Source organism: Pagrus major, chromosome 11, assembly GCF_040436345.1.
Source record: "Pagrus major chromosome 11, Pma_NU_1.0".
In the NCBI taxonomy this organism is placed as follows: Eukaryota; Metazoa; Chordata; class Actinopteri; order Spariformes; family Sparidae; genus Pagrus; species Pagrus major.
In genome coordinates this window covers 22,242,939-22,262,124 of record NC_133225.1, presented here as the reverse complement: position 1 = coordinate 22,262,124, position 19,186 = coordinate 22,242,939, and the positions used below count along the sequence as shown (strand labels likewise).

The following is a 19,186-nucleotide window of genomic DNA, read 5'->3' as shown; positions in this document are numbered from 1 at the left end:
TAATAACACGCTGCTGTGTTGGTGCTGTCAGATTGTTTTCCTCTCCTGGCGCAGTCTAACTCAGCTGGAGGCGCATAGGATGCCATACAATCCTATAGGAAGTGACTCTCACAGCTTGACAGGCAACAATTTCCTCGAAAAGCGAAGGACGTAAAAGATTTTTTTCGGTTTCCACACTACAGACGCGATGGATGAAGGCACCGCCAGCGAGACCATCCCAGATCTGAAAGACATAGAGGTGAAAATTGGCCGGAAGACCCCCGAGGGTTTGCTCAGGTGGATGCGGGAAGATGCGTCTTCTCTCCGGGGAGACGCCAAGCTGAGCGCCGCGCACGACACCGGCAAGGAGACGGGGAGGAAGAGTTTGGATGAAAAGATCAGGAAATTGAAGGTGGAGATGGTAAGTGTGTGTGTGTGTGTGTGTGTATGTGTGTGTGTGTGTGTGTGTGTGTGTGTGTGTGTGTGTGTGTGTGTGTGTGTGAACGTGCGCCGCGCGCGCGGGTGGTGGCACAAGCTGTTGGACGTGTGGCAGACTCTTGTTTTCCAGGATCTCATTCGCTGAAGTGACCACAGTATTGAGAGATCACAATGATGCCTTACTAAGGTTGAGATTTGCTGCTCCAGTGGTTTAACATCTGTCAGCACATCAGTTCATCATGACTCAGGGATGCTTGAAAACTGTGTGTACTATATGTGCAGGACAGTCATATAATTGTAGCTACAAACCCTGAAAGTGTACATTGATGAAAAACAATACAATACCAACTAACATCAGGATTAATAATAAAATAGTAAAATAATGAAAAATAATAATAATAATATATATGTGTTTTTGATATGAGTGACTTAGTCTGAGTAATCACTGAACATCTGCAGCTGATGGAGAACAAATGCTTATGTTTTTTGGGACATCCTCAAGTCTCTCTTCCTGACTCATACTGGACTTTTGATGCCGATACTGATATCGGTATTAAGAAGTTTTGAAAAAAAAACAATCTTGATACCTCTTACCTCTTAAATTACAACAAAGATACAAGCTGAGCAGGACATTACAGTGAAGAATCAACTTGTCTGTGCTCTCTGGTGGACAAATTATGTGATGGTGAAACTCGTATTGTCTCAATCCGTAGTTTGGCTTTCCTGTACTGCAATTTCTTGTCACTGATTGGCCGACATGTACGGTATACTGTAAAGTATTTTCGTCAAATGTCCAAAAAATCTTCTTTTCCAAAGTCTTGATGCAATTCCAAGAATTTTTGGCTCTGCTTCTTGTGACATTGTCATTGCATGCACTCATGCACTGCCCTGTGTTAAGATGTATCTTGGACTGGTAACAGTTGTTCAGCTTCCATTTATTTCACAAACCAGTGTTCGACTGATGTTAATATTCATTTGTGTTACCAGGTAATAACATTTGTCAACGTATCAGTTCATCAGGACTAAGACACAGCTGATATTCTAGCTAGTTTATAGTTTATATGTTAACACATGACTTGTTAATACTAATTTGGCATTCTTCACAGTGGTACCAGTACCAGTTTCAGTGTGGCTCTTAGTGGGACTTAATGGGAATTTTCTGGTGGTCTTTAAAAGAATAGTTTGTCATTTTTGGGAACCTGCTCACCGACCTTCTTTGTTAAGAGTTTGATAAAAAGATTGATACCATTCTTATGTCTGTACGGTAAATATGTAGTTAAAGCCAGCAGTAGTGTAGGCTAGCATGAAGACTGTAAACATGTGGAAACAGCTAGCTTGTCTCTGTTGAAAGGTAATAAAAACTCCATGCCACCCTCTCTATGGCTCACTAATGAACTTGAAATATTTTGTTTGTTCAATCTGCACAAAAACATGAGTGAAAAAAGAGCAAGTTGTGGTTTCATGTGGGGTGCCAGACTACTTCTTGGCCCGGAAGCAGTGATTTCCTGGAGGCTTTTCGTCACTGTGACGTTGCCAGGCAACCAGCAGAGACTGAGTGGCACAGGGTGGTATCAATCTTCTCATCTGACTCCTGGCAAGAAAGTGAATAAGCATATTTTTTTTCACATTGGCACGCCATAGTACCAATACAAAAGGCTAAATTATAAAGAGTATGTCTTTACTTGCAATTAGTGTCTAAATTTACTAACAGATATATACTGCACGCAGAGAATTACTGAATGATGATATGAAGATTTGATTGAGCTTGCCACTAAATAAATGTTACTGTATGAAACAGATCAGTAATATTTGTCATTTGAATCGTCTCGAGTGATACAAGTCTCTTCATACTCAGTCAGTGACTGAGCTGCTCCTCACCATGCCAACAGCTGCAGATGTCTGTGGTTGCTAGGGAATGAGTTGACCACCAAAGGCCTGTTGAAATGTGGCGAATTCATTCATCCATCTATTTTCAGGTGCCTAATCACACAATTCATACTGTGTAAATTTGTAGTTTTCGTAACTTTTCATATCTCTATACACGCTTGGACTTGCTGTGATGTATGGGAACATCATCCCTCTAAAACAAGACTGTTTTTGTTTCTCACATATTAAATGATTATCACATGTCGAAGTTTACGAACTGCAATCCATTGTTTTCTTTTGTGCAGCCAAGTCTGTTCTCTGTTTTGACAGCCGATTATTTCCCGTTGCGCCGTGGTTTTTTTTGTTGAATTAAACAAATATCTCTCAGTCTTCTTGTTTACATGGACCCCACCTCCTCCAAACAGTCGAGGTCTGGAGCAATAATAATGCTCTGCTCTACAGTTTTTTTCCCTTCTATGATCATGTATATCCCTACATTCCTGTGGTTGTGACAAAGAGCAAATCTAGCGCCTGCCACTAAACGCCCAAACAAAGCAAGCTGTCGTATGAGACAGTTGCTCCAAAACACATTGGAAACATCCAAAAGACATTATCAGTTTGTTAGAAATGGAAACATTTCACTCCAGGATTGTAGAAACAAGAGCTCATGATGCTGGCAGCTCTGATGCACTTTAGAAGTCTGGAGTGTCCTGAAGAGGAAATCACGCTCTCCTCACTCTAACTGAACACTTCCTGAAGAAACATTATCAGCCGTACTTTTATGAGCCTATAAATACTATTCGGCTCTCTTGATACTTGCCAGTATCTTGCATCCAGATGGTGCTTGTATGCGTAATTTAGTTTAGAGTACCACATGACTTTGAAATGAGTCTGCGCTAATGTGATGATACAATGATCCATAATACAGACACACATAGATGTTGTATGTGTCAGCATATTAAAGGGGAATTCCGGTATTTTAAAACTTGGGTCCTGTATTGCATGTTTAGGTGCCTCAGCTGGCAGCCGCGACACAGTTGCAATGGCTGCAACATAACCTTTTGGGGCAATCCCAACCATCACAGTAACGTCCTTTAAAAGTGCTTGTTTTTACCACTGACAGGCTGAGGTTCAGTGTTTCCCACACATACAGTTTACTTGGGCGGACCACCCAGGTAGCCATCAAAGTATATTTGGCGACCTGTTAAAGTATTTTATAGGTTGCTTTAAAAAAAAAACATTTGTAGCTACGACTATTCGGGTATTTGTTCAATGGGTAGGTATTCAGTTTTCAGTTTTGGGATTTGGATATTCGTATTTTTGCTTTTTTTGGCTAAATTTAGGCTATCAATAAAGGCGAACTGCAACATAGCTGTTATTATATCTTGTTTCATCGCACTGGATTCCAAACATGCATGAAACACTAAACCTTTGAAAAATGTGTTTTTTTTCAATAATAAATAACAATGGAAAACAATAATCCACAGCAGAATCCTTAAAAATTAATGCATTCATCCATCCATCTCAGTTGAGAACAGAGAAATGTCCTTCACAGGTCATGCTCAGTACTTCCTCCTCCCCCAACGCTGATTATTTACTACCAAAGCTCCAACAAAGGTATCAGGGACAGCCCTAGTAAACTCCAAAATTCTCCCTCCAGCTCTCACTCAGGTTTGCACTGTTGTCTTCCTGCAACAACTCACCTCTCGAGAGATTTCAGAGTGAGACTTCTCCTTGACTGAGCGCTGTGTTTCTGATTACCAAATGGATCTTATTATTTAACAAAAAGGTCTACTTCCATAGGAATCGTTTCAGTAATGATGTCAGACACATAAAATGGCAACCTCAGCGTGCCAGTGGCAAAACAAGCACTTTTAGTGAATGTAACTTTGACAGTCAGAGTTGCCCCAAAGAGTTACATGTTACAGTTTGCAAAATGGCGAGGACCCAAACACAAGACACACAAAGGCAGGCAGGTTGAAAACAAAAAGTGAGCTTTAAAGAGGTCATATTATGCAATTTTTGAGGTTCATACTTTTATTTGGGGGTCCTAGTAGAATAGGTTTACATACTTTAATTTTCAAAAAACACATTATTTTTCTCATATGGTGCATTGCTGCAGCATCCCTTTACACACTGTGTCTTAAACGCTCCATTTTAGCTACGGAGTGAGACATCTTGCTTCTGTTCAATCTTTGATGAGAGTTGCACATGCGCATTACTTAACAGGCAGGATGTAGCCAATCAGAGGTCGAGTAGGGCGGGTCATGCAAAGCAAGGTAGTGTGATCTAAAATAGCGCCGCTACAGTTGGTATCCATGGCTGTACAGCCGTATATATTTTATGATATATTTTTAAATATAAATATTTATTTAACATCTGTTACATAGTGACGCACGTAAGTTATGGAAGTAAAGGCTCGACTCCAAACCAGGCGATTCAGGCAGTGCAGGAGCAGTGTTTTCTGTTTTATATTATATTGCAGCCATTGCAGCCGTTTCCACCTCACTTAAATGATTCGTCAAGGATTTGCCTTCAGCCCACTTTCACCCACTAACAATACAATGGTACAGGTCTAACAACAGCTCAATATGTTTAAGTAATGGCTAAATAAAATGAAATAGCAGGTAAGAAGAAGAAATATATCTGAATATGATATAGTGGCATTAAATCAGACGATTACTAAGTCCCTAAAGCTTCACATAAGCCCATTAATTTTTATAGGGATTATGTAAACTACAGTATTAGGCAAAATGGGAATGTATAGAGAAATTAACTGTGTTAACCTCCAGACACTGATGACAGCCAGTTCATATGTGTTTAGTTGACCAAAGCCCTCAGTTTGGGTTCACAAAGCATCCAGAGAGTTTCTATAAATCAGTTTTGAGCAGAGGGTCAGACTGATCTGTTAGCAGTTTTAGCCGTTAATCAGGTCTGCTGCAGAGGGAGAAGTGATAAAGACCCACTAACTGGAGGGGAGTGAAACGTCCAGCACAGAGCCGGGCTGCTCCTCTCTGTATGTGTGTGTGTGTGTGTGTGTGTGTGTGTGTCTTCCATTCATCATGAGAGTGGTGTAATATAATGGGAGTGCAGAAGAAGAGCTCTGAGCGCTGCACTTTCATCAGAAATCTGCTTACTAAGATGTGCAGAGTGTCTACAGAGTAATGCTAAATGCAAAGCTCACATGTGCACACACTCGTGCAAGTGTACTTGATCTTGTCCCTGGATGGGTTTTTTTCCTCACTGTTTTATGATGCTGAACACTTTTTGTCATGCTGATAAGCTCATAAGACCCACATCCACACACACACACACACACACACACAGACACAGCATGTTAAGTAGTCGGCTAATATCTGCCACTTTTTCTCACTTTTTCTGTGTGAGTGTGTCTGTTTGCTCTTATGCTCCACAGTCATCTGTTATATACTGTATCTATAACCGCACAGCATGGTGATGGTGGGCTGCATCATCTGTCTGCTGTGAGATCAAGGAGTGTGTGTGTGTGGGCCATGTTGTCGCTGTGTCACCACCACTAATGAAATGTCTCTGCTTCTTGTAAACTGTCAGGAGAGTCAAGATGTTATCCTGCATTCTTGATACAGTACAGTATACAGTACAGTGTATGTTAGACTGGAACAAACACACAACATTTATCACATTCATCAGTTACAATGTGACGAATAAGGCAGATGCTGTATAACGACACTCTGTTTGTATGTCTAGTTAAGTGGAGTTTCTGACCATAAGCAATGCTATGGAGCGATTGTTTGTTGAGCGATTGTTTGTTGAGCGATTGTTTGTTGAGCGAAGTGCAGATTTGTTTGGGCTTGTGATGATGAGAAACATGCTGCTCTAAACACGTCAAGTGTGACTTAACATTTCCATTGGTCACACTGTAACACCTGATATTCAGCAGGTCAGATTTAAAACATTTATAAAATATTTTTTAACAAGCAAGACGACAAAAAACAAAACAAATCCACAAACACCTTCACAAGTTCTACACATACAGTAAAGCCAGTTTCCCTGTAAGACTTGGAGAAAACATAATATAATATAATCTTAACACTAAGTTTGAACTTTCTTCTAATCAGTTCATGCTTTCTATAACAACCCAGTAAGAGTAAATATAGGTTGTCAAGCACTTTAAACATCTGCACTTTGTAACTTTAAAATAAATGTCGGCTATTATTGAGTGCACCTAGTTAGTTATTATGTATAAGTCTGCCAGTTGTTTTCATTTTGTTTAGTGAGTTGTTTCATTTATAACCCTTTCAAAAAATTATTTCTCTGTCTGTGGAAATTGTAAAACAAAGACAGCCACAACATTACAGCAATTACCATCAAAGACAGACATTTAACAACAAAGTGCGTCACAGCATCACAAAGAATGTCCGGGCATGTGACGTCTGCAAATGGCCCGTCCTTTCCCTGTTTCTCGGGTCTCACAAAGCAGCGACATACTTTGTTGTTGTTGACCCACAATCTTGCTAGACATATTAACAATCTTACCAAGTTTGTTCATGATTAATCAATTAAGCGTTCAGCCCAAAAAACCCAAAGGCTCTTCATTTGCTTCAAAAAATGACAAAGAAAAGCAGCAAATCCTCACATTTAAGAACCAGCAAATATTTAACAAAGTTTGAGAAGCTGGAACCAGACAATATTCAGCATTTCTGCTTCAGAAATAGCTGAAACGTTTTAATTGATTATCAGAAATTTTGCTAATGAAATTTCTTGGATTATGTGTCAGAGTAAATGGAAGGAGTAGATCTAGAAAGATGACTGACACGTATAGAAAGTGTACTTAATCAGTGAAAAGGCTTTAAGCGATCATCTGATATCTGGCTTTAGGCTGTCTGCTAACATATACCCTGCATACTGTATATACACACTCTCTCTCAATGCTTATGTCTCGGTTTGGCAGAGAATATTTCTACAGCCCTGCGAGCTGAAAGCAGTTAAATGTTGTTATTAATGATTTTTACCGTTGCTGTTCATCTCTGTGGGAGCAGTTTTACAGCTTCTGTCTTTTGTCTCCGGCTGTCTAATAGAGGACATGACTGATCTTAACAGACTCACTGAATACAGAGACACTCCTTTAAAGCCACATGAGACTGGCAGTCAGCCACACACACACACTAAAGCTCTTTGTATAGCTTTTTATACATGCATTTTTTCAGCACCTGTATTTCAGCTATCAAAGAGAGACATGCAGGGTGAATGCTGTGTTTTTGCTCGGGTGATGTGATTTTTCTTTTTTTGTCCATGGCTGCCTCTCTGTCTCTGTGTCTGTAGCTTTTCCCTGTCGCTCTCTATCTCTGTCCTCCACCTCTGGGCGGATGAATGACAGTGCAAAGTCAGCTTTGAGCGCAGAGCAGAGCTGTAGGGAATCAAAATCTAGTCTATTTAATCTCTTGCTCTTCTTTCTCTGTCTGGCTGCTGGCTTTCTCCTCAAAGACAGTCACAAGAGGATTTTGTCTAATTTAATCATTGCCAAGTGACCTGAGCTCCTTAATTCATCCATTAAATTTTGTTTTCAACCCCGTCTCTGAGAAACTATCTTTATGTAGTACTAATTTGTTTTCTAAATATGTTTTAATGGGAGCCCTGGTTGCTGAATTTATTCACAGGTTTTTCAAGTGAAGGAAGGGAAAGTGTGATGTGGGAATAGGTTCAGGCAACAAAAGCCCTTTGGTTAAGGTTAGGGAAAGTCAAGTGACTTCTCCACACACATCAGGACCACAGCATTGTGTCAGTGCTAGAAAAAGGTCTGACCTACACCAATTCTCGTTCTGTTACAGGGGGAAAAACGCTTGGGCTTTTTCTATTTCTTTTAACTAATCACAAGCAGCGGTTCCCCTGCAAGATAGTGTTGAGGGGAGCTTGTTTCACCTGCTGAGAGGAGAGCCCTGGCATTTAAACGACTCAATCCTTGCGAAAGAAGGAAAGAACTGCTAGCTTGTTTAGGCTCGTACCGCCAGCGACCAGGTTAGAGTTAAAATGACCTGCTATTTTCAGTATGTAGGTTGCTAGCTCAGAGGTTGTAGTTTCCCGTAGTAGATTTTGAACACAGTAACACACAGACAGCAGAAGGGAGAAGAATGCCACCTAAAATAGGCCATAGGTGGAAATCACACCGGGGACAAGGTGGTCCGAACCCCCCCTTCCTGGGAGAAATGGAGTGCTGTCCCCCTCACTAGTTTTAAATAATATAAATAATATGCATTCCAAACACTTGTGCTAATTAAAGAGCACAAGAGTATTTCTCTTCATGACTCACAGTGGTTTTGTCCACTGCCTACCAACCTGCACCTACACACATAATCCTGCCCTCATCTTAACCGGGTGCTGTCAGTGCCTAAAAATAACCACAAAAATGTAGTTGCTACAAGGATATATTGAGGGAAATACGATATGATAAAGAATGTCTTTCATCTGGCATTATAATTCTTTGAAAATATTTTTTTTTTTTCAGAGACAGGGTTGTTTGTTTACTATGTTGCACTTCCCCTCATCTCTTCTTTTGATGCGTGTAACTCACTATTGATTGAACTGAATCTGACTTCTCAGCTTTCATATCAACTGGAGGATCAAGATCCCTCGCTCTCACCACAGGAAAACCATCACAACAACAATGAAATATTCCCTTTTTCTTCTTACATTGGGATATGTTGTCTCTTATGTGTTGTCACTCCATTTCCTTCAAGAGAAACTTTTTTTAGCTTCTTTGCGGGAAGTATTTTGATAGTTGAAGAAGTCAAGTTGAAAAATGAGTGCCAGATTTAAAGCTGCTACTACAAGAAAGCAGCAGAATACTTTCCGGGGAGTATTTTAGTCTTGTGAAACATTTGTTTTCATTTGGTTTGCAATAAAATCCTGCATGATTGCCATCTAATAGTACATGTCTGCTGCGTAGCCTGAACAGAAGAAACAGAACAGAAAGAGGGACAAAGATGATACAGAAGGGAGTAAAAAACAAGATGGAACAATGCTTTGATACGTCAAGAATCAGGAACACAGAAGAGGAAATGTAACAAGGATGAGTGGCTGTTTTACAGAGCACTCAGACAGATGGAGCAGTTGGTGGTTTACAGGGAGTCATGGCCGACCTTCTGCTGTTTATGGAGACTGTAGGGACTCTGCAAGGTCGCCTGAGTTAGCTTGGGAAGGTGAAACGACAGACAGTGACACCAGGGGACATGATGGAGAGAGAGAGAGACTGTGCAGATAGAGACGGGTGTTTATTTTGTTGGTGTGTGAGAGAACGAGTGTGTGTTCGTGCCGTCCCTGCTGGCAGTGATTCAGCAGTCTGCTCGGTAGCTCTGTGACATTGGGAGGCTGTTGTAGCCACATGGGAGAGTCCGCGTCACGGATCGAGCTTCAGCTGTGAATTTGTTATAACAATGACTGAATATCTGTGTTAAGACACTCTGTGAGCGATTGGAAATGCATTCTCACACATCCCAAAAGAAGAGAAAATGATTCTGGGGCACCTTGTGGCTTAATTTTGCATTTTGATGAGGGAGGCCTGCTCTACAGTGACATCTGAAATAGAACCTAATGGATACATTTAGTTTTATTACAAGTTGTGTTTTTCCTGGTCATTTGTGGCGATGATAACAGCGCACTCACCAAAATAATTGATGAGTTCACTGCAACCATGGACAAAGACAGATGGAGCAAGAAGGATGGGCAGTCATCCAAGAGTGGTTGTAAACAAGCCAATGATATTATTATTATTATTACAGATTAGAGTGATGGTCAAAGCTACAACAATAAGACCTGAGTTGTCAATCTGTAAAGATACATTTTTAGAATTATGAAATGTGTTATTTGTAAATATATGTTGTTTTTCATAACTTCCTGGATATATGCGAGAAGGCTGCCAAGCCAACATTCATAAGAGTGACACCACTGGACATTTTTAATGAGACCACTAAACAATTTCCAGCCATGATTGTGGCAACAAAAACTAGCTATTTTTGACAGGAACTCAGGACATGAAGTTTTCCTGTACCTAACCAAGCTTTTTTTGTGTCTAATACTAACCCAAGCATAAGCACAACCTTGTGACAATAGAGAAATAGAAAATTATTCTGGCAATTGGGTTGGGTTCATGGTACAAACAAGTGATCCAACATACTGCACCACAAGTTACTCTGTCACAGTATCCACATTTTGATGGAAAAAATATTTCAGAAAGTGTCCAAGGAAAACCTCAATCTGACAGAAAAGTAAGTTTAAGGAACTTGTAATGTGTTTGGGAGTCCATCCATGGTCTCACTGGTTCTTTCTACTTTCAAAGAGGTAGAAATAGGTCAAAATTCAATCTCTAAATCTCTAATCTCTTTCCTGCAGCTCAGCTCTGATACATTATGATTCCATTTGCTCCAGGTACATGCATGGACACACATACAGTATACAGTAAGGATCACAGCTAATTATTTCCATAGTTTTTTTAATTCAATTAACTGATTGTTTAGTTCATGGAATGTGAAACTCCTCCGCTGTTAATACAAAAATGCTTAACCAAGTGAAATGTCACTCAATCAGCAGGTTTATGGCAAATAAAGACGGATATTTATCTGAATATTGTTTGCAGTGCACACACACACACACACACACACACACACACACACACACAGTTTTGTACCTCATATAAAAGGCAGGAAGATGATCTTTCCAGAATCCTATGGATCAGCCAGACGTCGCTTGGCCTCGTGCCTGAGTTGGAAACTGAAATCTGTTTGGCTGAACACCGATGGCACAAAAACGATAAAAGATGATTAATGGTGTTTCAGTCCTCAAGGCTGCTTAGCTCTTGATGTTCGCTCACTCATCCTGACTGATCTCACATGGAAACCTCTTGACCCCAGTTTGGCCTTTTCCATCAGACTGGGTCCACACTATAATGAGCACGTTTGACTTCATCGCTTAATTAGAGGCCATTATAAATCTGGAAATAATGGAAATAATGGAGATGAAAGAATTTGCTCCAGGAACAACAACATTACACACAATGTACGACACAGTTGGCATGCAAACAGATATCACTGACGGCAATAAGTCAGGCATGTAGGCATTTTGGATTGAATTTGGCAAAAACGATGAAGCACGATTTGCATGTTTATTCAGTTGCAAAATGTGTAATCATCTTTGTCTTTTACTATCACAATAACTGATTTTAAGAATAAAAGAAGATATACTGTTAATTAAACCACAAGAAACACTAGATTTGCATTTAAGTTAGTAAAAGGAAATAATCTGGCTTTTTTGTTACATTGCCAATTGTTTTTTTATTTTATGTTTTATTTTATTATTTATTTATCGACTTGGGAACTGTATTACAGTTCACTATGTGTACTTTCTGTATGCCAAGATATATCTTTAAAAAATCTGGGGCTGCAGCTAATGATTAGTCCAGCACTTATTTTCTTGAACAGCTGATCAATAAAGGGTCTTTAAAATGTCATAAAAATTTGAAAAATGCTCATCAGAATTTCTTAGTCCACAATAAAACTCAACGATATACAGTTTAATATCATAAAACACAAAAAAGCAACAAATCCTCACCATTGAGACGCTGGAACCAGGAGAAATGACTTAAGCGTTTAATCATTTATCAAATGAGTTACTGCTTAGTTGTAGGTTAACTAAAGAACAACATAGTATTCCAGTACAGTCAGTGCTCTCAAACATATTACAGGCGAACATTATGAAGCTTTTTAACATGTCTAATTTAGCAGTCTACAGGTTATAGTGGATACAGATAGTTTTGGTTTGGGATATTTTTAGGATACACATCCGTCTTAAGTGTTTTTTCTGAATAGAATATGAAGCGGAGTGAATGTAGTGGAGGTATGTTGTCAGCAGCACAGACTGTTATAGCGCTCAGCTTCGTTAGCATTGTGCCACCTCAGCGCTGACAGGCATGGAGCTGCTTTTACTGCCACCCTCATTAAGCGCTTAGTCTCTGCCAGCTAAAAGACCTCAAACCTCAAACCTGAACCCCACCCCGAATGTCTGACTGTGCCCCAGAACGTCAGCGAGTTCACAGGCACACACGGACAGAACGCTGTGGTTCTTCAGTTCCTCTTCTTTGTGTGCCGACTCCTTCCTGCAACCATGCGATGTGTGCTAAAAGTGTGTTTTAATGTACAGTAAAGGTGGATGGATGGGATGAATGAGCAGATAGAGATTACCATAGCATGACTAACTCCTGTGTATCTAATAAGGGAAATCTGGATACAGCGCCAGAGGCAGAGCCCCGTTCCTTCTGAGACTACATACACTGAGTTCACTAAAGCACATGTTAGCACTGTAGTCTGAAAAACTGGGTTTCAGCCTCGTGGGTACTCTTCTCCCAGTGAGTACAAAAAGTTGGTCACCACAGCTTAACCATTTGTGTATTTTTGGATGAAGACTTGGCATTTGGTCAGAATGAAAGTCATGCTGGTTTAGGTTTGTGTAACAGTTGGGGTTTGGCTTGTGGTGGGTATGGTTTAGGTTTGAGTAATCCTCGAGGGACTTAATCTGAATCCTCTAAAGTCACATAAACAAGAAATTTAAATGCTTCAAGGCAATCAGACTGAGTGACAGTGTTGCAGCCAATGATGTAGGTCCATATTGCAATCAGCTGTGATGACAATTGAATAAAATAGTTGGCAGTAAATAACAGGAGCCAAGCCATACGTTCTCAAGATGAAGATGCAGTTTTATCTTAAACGATGGCTCCTAAACTTTGTGAAATGAAGCGCCTGGTGAGCCATCATCAAAGGTTATGACCTGAATGTGGACATACGTAGTGAGCAACTAAAGTTGGATTTTTCTTCTCTGATTGTATCATTTGAAGGATTTTTAGAGGCGTAAAGAGTAAAAAAATCATGTGACTTCTCTGTTTTATCTTGGGACCCTTTGGGGGCACCCACAGTTTGGAAACCACTCATCTAAATCACCCATCCACAGCATGACGGTTTAACTACAGTGGGCCGGATAATGAGAAAGATGAGGAGAAGACACTGAATTGGAGATGACTAAATGAGCTCAAGTAGTTTTACCCCACAGCCAGCAGTGCTCTCTGTTCTCTTCTGTACATACACAGTGTTTCCTTTGCTGATGGAAGAATCTCAGATTCTTAAGCACACTGACAAGGGGAGTTTTTGTTTTGTTGAGTTTTTTAACAGAAAACCACACCGACTAAATCTACAATGACACATTATTGGCTCACTGAACTGGAGAAATAATCCCTCAATACTAACATTATACAGGAGCAGGAGATAAATTGGTTGGCAGGTGGGGAGGATCAATACGTTCCTCTCCACTGTTGTATTGACATAACCTAAAGGGGTGTAAGGACCCAGTATAGGAAATAAGGGAGGTATACAAAGACACCAGGAGGTCAGAGGGCAAAGGTCGCAAGGTCCCTGCACTTCCATATAACATTGGTAGAACTGCCACATGTGCAGTTTGTCACCATATATATTCCACTTTTGCTGTAATATTTAAGCAGAGGTGGGAAGTAACAAGGCACAAATACTTTGTTTAATAGATGGCATGCACTTGACCACTCTCATCATTCTTTTCACTCATATTTTTAGGCTTATACGATCATTTGGAATGAAAAAAATGGTATTAAACTCGAAACAAATGCAAAATAGAGGTATTTTCGACGTGGTCTCAGACTTTCTGACCCAACTGGATATTATAAGTATAATTGTGTATGAAACCTGATGATTATGTGAGACATAAGACACAAACATCACACGATAATATAAACTGTTTATAAACTATGTAACTCTGAACCCAGAAAACAAAGCTACAGACAGAGACAGACTGAGGCACTGACCGTCTGTGGGGCCACAGAGACAGAAAAGTAATAAAGGAAAAAAATATTACGTGGAGGAAACGGAGATACTGAAAGACGAGAGAAAGAGACTGGTTATCTGCAGAGAGGGGTGGATATCATGAGGCCAAGCTTTAAATGTTGCTGCCATATATCACCTCTTGGCCATGCGCTGCACCGCAGACCTCTGCTAATGTCTTCTGGGGAGGAATTTTCCATGACCGCAACTGTCTTTTTCCTCTTATTCATCATTTCTACTCCCCCCAACACACTGACAGATCACATTAGAAGACAGCAGCGCTGTTATTTCTGATCGATTATTATTTTATGTATTATACCAGATGACATCATGATCATTTATAGGACATTTAGACTTTTCAAAGATTTTTTTGTCTAATTTAATGTGTCATACTTCACAGTGTATATAATTTCCATCTCTTATTGACTTCTCCTGCAGAGTTAGTTTGGTCAAATTTCCCTGTTAACACTTCTTTAAAAGCTTTATCCACCACCTACAGAACACTTCTCTAAACCTTCTTCTCTCTCTTTTACCAGTTTGTGCCTCTTTCTGTTTTATTTCCATCTCTGAGCTTTTTCCCCTCTACCGTTACCTTGTATGTTTCCACATTGGTTGCAGCAAACACTCGACTCGCCAGCTTTTGTTATACTTTACTTCCAATTATGGTAATCTGCAAAGGTTTAATAGCATTATAATGGTGTTTGCACTTGTGTGTGGAGCCAAACCTGAATGCTTAAAATAAATATCTGCAGAGTCCTGGTGGTTCTCCAGGCTCACAGCTTGTCTGCCTCTCATATAAAACATTTTTTATCCATTACTAACTGCAAACTACAAAACTTTATCGTCTCTTTTTAATTTCATCCATATCTTTTGTCCGCAGGCTCACTTGCGCTCGGTGGACGTGAAGATCTTGCAGCAGTTGCTGGCCGTCCATGAAGGCATCGAGGCAGTAAAATGGCTGCTGGAGGAGCGCAGCACACTGACGAGCCGCTGCAGCAGCCTGACCAGCAGCCAGTACAGCCTGGGTGAGGGCCCCGACACCTCCTGGAGAGGCTCCTGGAGCAGCCTGCAGGACCCGAACGACAAGCTGGACAACATCTCCATCGGCAGCTACCTGGACACGCTGGCGGATGACATGGATGAGTACTGCCCCTCCAGCTCGGAGTCGGTCATCTGCTCCACCACGCCGCTGGTCTCAGAGGCTACTGCTGGGGGCAGGACAGGGGGAGGCCCCGGGGCCACGGTCACAGCAGCCGGGACAGGGCTGAGGTCTGTTAGTGGGGTTCGGGCTGGGGCAAATGAAAATGGAACTGGGATTAGAAATGGGTCGGAGGTGAAAGGTGGACCAGGGACTGTGGTTACCAGTGCTATCACTGGAAATGGCATTACTGGGACTGGGACTGGGAAACCAGCTATTCCTGTCAGCTCTCCCCAAACCAAGTCTGAGAGCCCAAAGCAAGACGCTCCGGTCTGGTCCAAGGCTCCAGAGGCAGGTAAAGGAAGCCCAGTTTCTAAGGGCAACACCCAGGCACAATCTGTCAAGGCTAACGGCGTCCTGGAGAAACCAACCATGAAAACAGGAAGCCCGACCCGCAACGGCCTCAACGAGAAACTGGGAACCAACCAGAGCCCCAAACTCAAACCTTACAAAAACGGAAAGATCGACTTGGATACTTGCAAAATGAATGGAAAAATGCATCTGGAGTATGACGCGCACTGGCGGTGGGTGCAATCGCAAGAAGATGTGACGTTTTTGTAAGAAGGATAATAAGAGAGGGGGATGAAGCCTCTCATGTTACAAAGATCAGATCACTGAAGGACAGAAGAAGAGCGAACTGCTGTTTGTAAATGCACATAGTGAGGCTTTCCTTGTTGAATGACACTGGGTTTGAAAGACAGAGTTTGTCCTGTTGTTCCCTCCTGTGACTGCACTAACTTTCTATTAAACATTGATGTCAGTACTAAGGTGGATGCACATTACAGGATTTTGACCATATTTAGCCAAACTGGGCTGCCTCAAACAAACTTAGCAAAATCAATTTTAAAATCCTGTGTCATAGTTTTTCTCAGGGTCTTTCTTGGCATTCCCTGATTTTTTCCTCTTCTCTCTTCTTTTCTGTCCTTTTCTTTTCAGAAGCACAGTGAGATGATCTGCCAGAGAGCTGAAACATGATTTCAGATTGACTGACACTGAGCATAAGCCAATGTAAATGAGAAGATTTAAATTATAATTTGATCTTTTAATGTGGAAAAATAAATATATACGCCAATCCCTCTACTTACACTTATCTATGAATAAAACCTAGAGGCACAATAACATTTGTGGACCCCCATCAAAGAATATCGCTCTGGGATCTAATTATTTACTCTATTCATACTGTGGTGGGTCTACAATCAACACCACCTTTAACTCCACCACTAGCAGCACTGATAGAGCTGTTCTGATTCATTGAAGTTAGTAGAAGAACAATGTTTCCCCTATAAACCCACAAATGAACCCTTTCATGCATGGATTATTAAATCATAATATCTTTGCCAATAATTTTTTTTCAATATTCTGTAAGGAGTTGCATCAGCGCCCACCGCAGTGGACACCGTGCATTAACGGTATAAAACGTGATTCAGAAGAAATTGTTAAATCTTTTAATTATCGAAAACCAGACAGTAAAAAAAACAATATTTTTCAACTAAATAAGAGATGTAAGAAATACTTTTATCCAGATTTTGGTCCACTCCAGTGGACATTATGCGCCAAAGGGTAACAACTGGGCCTATATTTAAATACAATCGGAGTCTGTATACACCAACAGTCTTTCTAGGCCACAACCCCCAGATTCAGGTGTAAGATTCCTATTGGTGGATTACCGTTATGAAAGGGTCCTTTGTTCCTCGAGATCTGTTTGGCTCCCTGCGGAAGACTTGATGCCGTGTTTTTAAGGTCTAACATGACCATGCCATGTCAAAGAAGGCATTTTAATAGTTTTAAAGACAGTGTCAGAGACACTGTCCAAAGAGCATCTCTGACAAACTGAATATGAGCCCAGGAAGCGATACTACCATTTATTTTTTAGAAAATTTGAAAGATATTAAATATTGCTGTTAAATTAAACTATTCAATTGTAAATAATATAATTTCAATTCAAATATAAGGGCGCATCTAAATAGGCAGAGTATATCCTTCGGCCGTAACATCCACCGGAGTGGACAGATGTATTTTCAACCAAAGGAAAAAAAACATACAAGAAAAATCTTTCTAAAACCTGGATGAAAGTATTTTTGACACCCTATGTAGTTAAAAATAACTCTTTACTAGTCTGTTTATCTCAGAAAAGAAGAATAAAATGATGTAACAGTTACTCCAGAGGTACTTGCTGCATCTCTTCATCCTCCTGCCATTTTGAATGTGTGATGTCATATCTCAAAATGACGAACAGGTACAAAGAAAATAATCAAATGTAAATGTGGACAAGGCTTTGGGCTGGTTGGGGCATGGTACTCCAGCTTAAATGGTTAAAAATTGCTCCCAAATGTCTGACCAGTGTTGTGAACACCATGCATGAAAGGGTTAAATTGATTGTATAAACAGATGTGGTTATAAGGTTACAGACAGTATTACTTTACTAAGAATTGAAAAAAAGTGAAACATAAGTATTAAGCACCATTTGATGGAATCTGTGAACGTGTTACTCCCCAAACTCGTAGTTAACTTGAACAAAAAGTAGAGGATATAAAAAAATAGAAGATGGAGCACCACAGCTAGTAAACGTTTCCCTCATTGAGAAATAATGTACCACTGTTAGTATTTGTGTCTTTGTGGAGCTAATAACCAACCATCTGCAATATTGTATATTCACTGAATCGCAATACAGCTGCTCTGTGCATCAGGTACTAGATGTGACTGGTTTGTAGGCAAATATTGAATATGGCTGAATTTTCTTTCTGTTTGAAGCGTTCTGGTATCCTGTGTTTATAAGCAGATGTCGTGCCTGATTGGTGTAAACCTGAACTACATATGCCTGTTTCCCTCCTAAGATGACTGCACTGTTGTTATGATAATCTGAGGTTTTTTGACTGACTTTGTTATTTTTGCCTCCTCCGGGCCTCTGCTTGCGTGTACAAATTGGCTCAACCAAAAGTCTGTGTGCTCTCGCCGTGTGAGTGTCGACTGGTAAATGTGTTATGCTGGCTGGGTGGATATTGCATGCCCTGTGCTGAGAGCTTTATTGGTTAAATCGTGAGAAATGCGTGGAAGACTTAACACAATCAGAGAAGAAAAGCAATATTTCTTGAAGCCTTTCTAGCGGCTTACATAAGCAGCCTCTTCTCAGCAAATGAAATCAAATATTATTGTCTGTTCTTCAGGAGTTTCCACGGCTACTGACAGAGAGCGAGGATGTGTGTTTGTGTGTGTGAGAGACTGACTGGCTGAGCACAGCTGGCCCGTCAAAGTTTGGATAAGACTAGACGAGACCCAGTGGTTTTTGAGAGTTTTCAGCTCATTCATCAGTGTTACAACATCTTCTAGCAGTTCGTCATGTTAATGCTGTCGGGACAGTGCAACACATTTGATAAACGGAGGGAAACATATTACATAATCAGCTCATCGCTGTATATGTTACAGTATACCATGTCAAAAAAAGCTCCTCTTAAAAGTTGGGACTTACACACTCTCCTTCATTTCATGACCTTCTGAACAGGCTGATGTTTGAGGCAAGGTGTGTTATATTTGTGCTCCGTACCCCTTAAATTGTTGCACGGCTCAAATTATACAATTAGTAGTGTTGGGAAGTGTTTGGAACCTCCTAATGCTAGTGCTGATACAATATAAAAGTTTTGATACTGCCAGCAATGCCAGGTTTTCAATACGTATGGACTCATTTCAGTCAGCACCAAAAAAAGTATAACCAAGGTTCAGTACCCAGCCCTGTCCCTTTGCATCCTGAAAGTCCTGGCCTAGCTTTTCATACATTTCATGCACTGTAACAAGGACATTTAAATCATTTTTTGAACCGCCAAATTGACGGCTCGCGGTCTAA

At 40.5% G+C, this 19,186-nt stretch overlaps 1 protein-coding gene across 1 annotated transcript; it reads left to right on the top strand.

The window, feature by feature from the left end:
* Nucleotides 1–187: 187 nt before the first annotated feature.
* Nucleotides 188–16,085, top strand: lurap1 (leucine rich adaptor protein 1). The gene is made up of 3 exons (XM_073476472.1): nucleotides 188–400; nucleotides 15,031–15,335; nucleotides 15,516–16,085. Exons 1-3 carry the CDS (start codon nucleotides 188–190, stop codon nucleotides 15,907–15,909), a joined length of 912 nt encoding a protein of 303 aa, XP_073332573.1. The 3' UTR covers nucleotides 15,910–16,085.
* The last annotated feature ends 3,101 nt before the right edge of the window (nucleotides 16,086–19,186 follow it).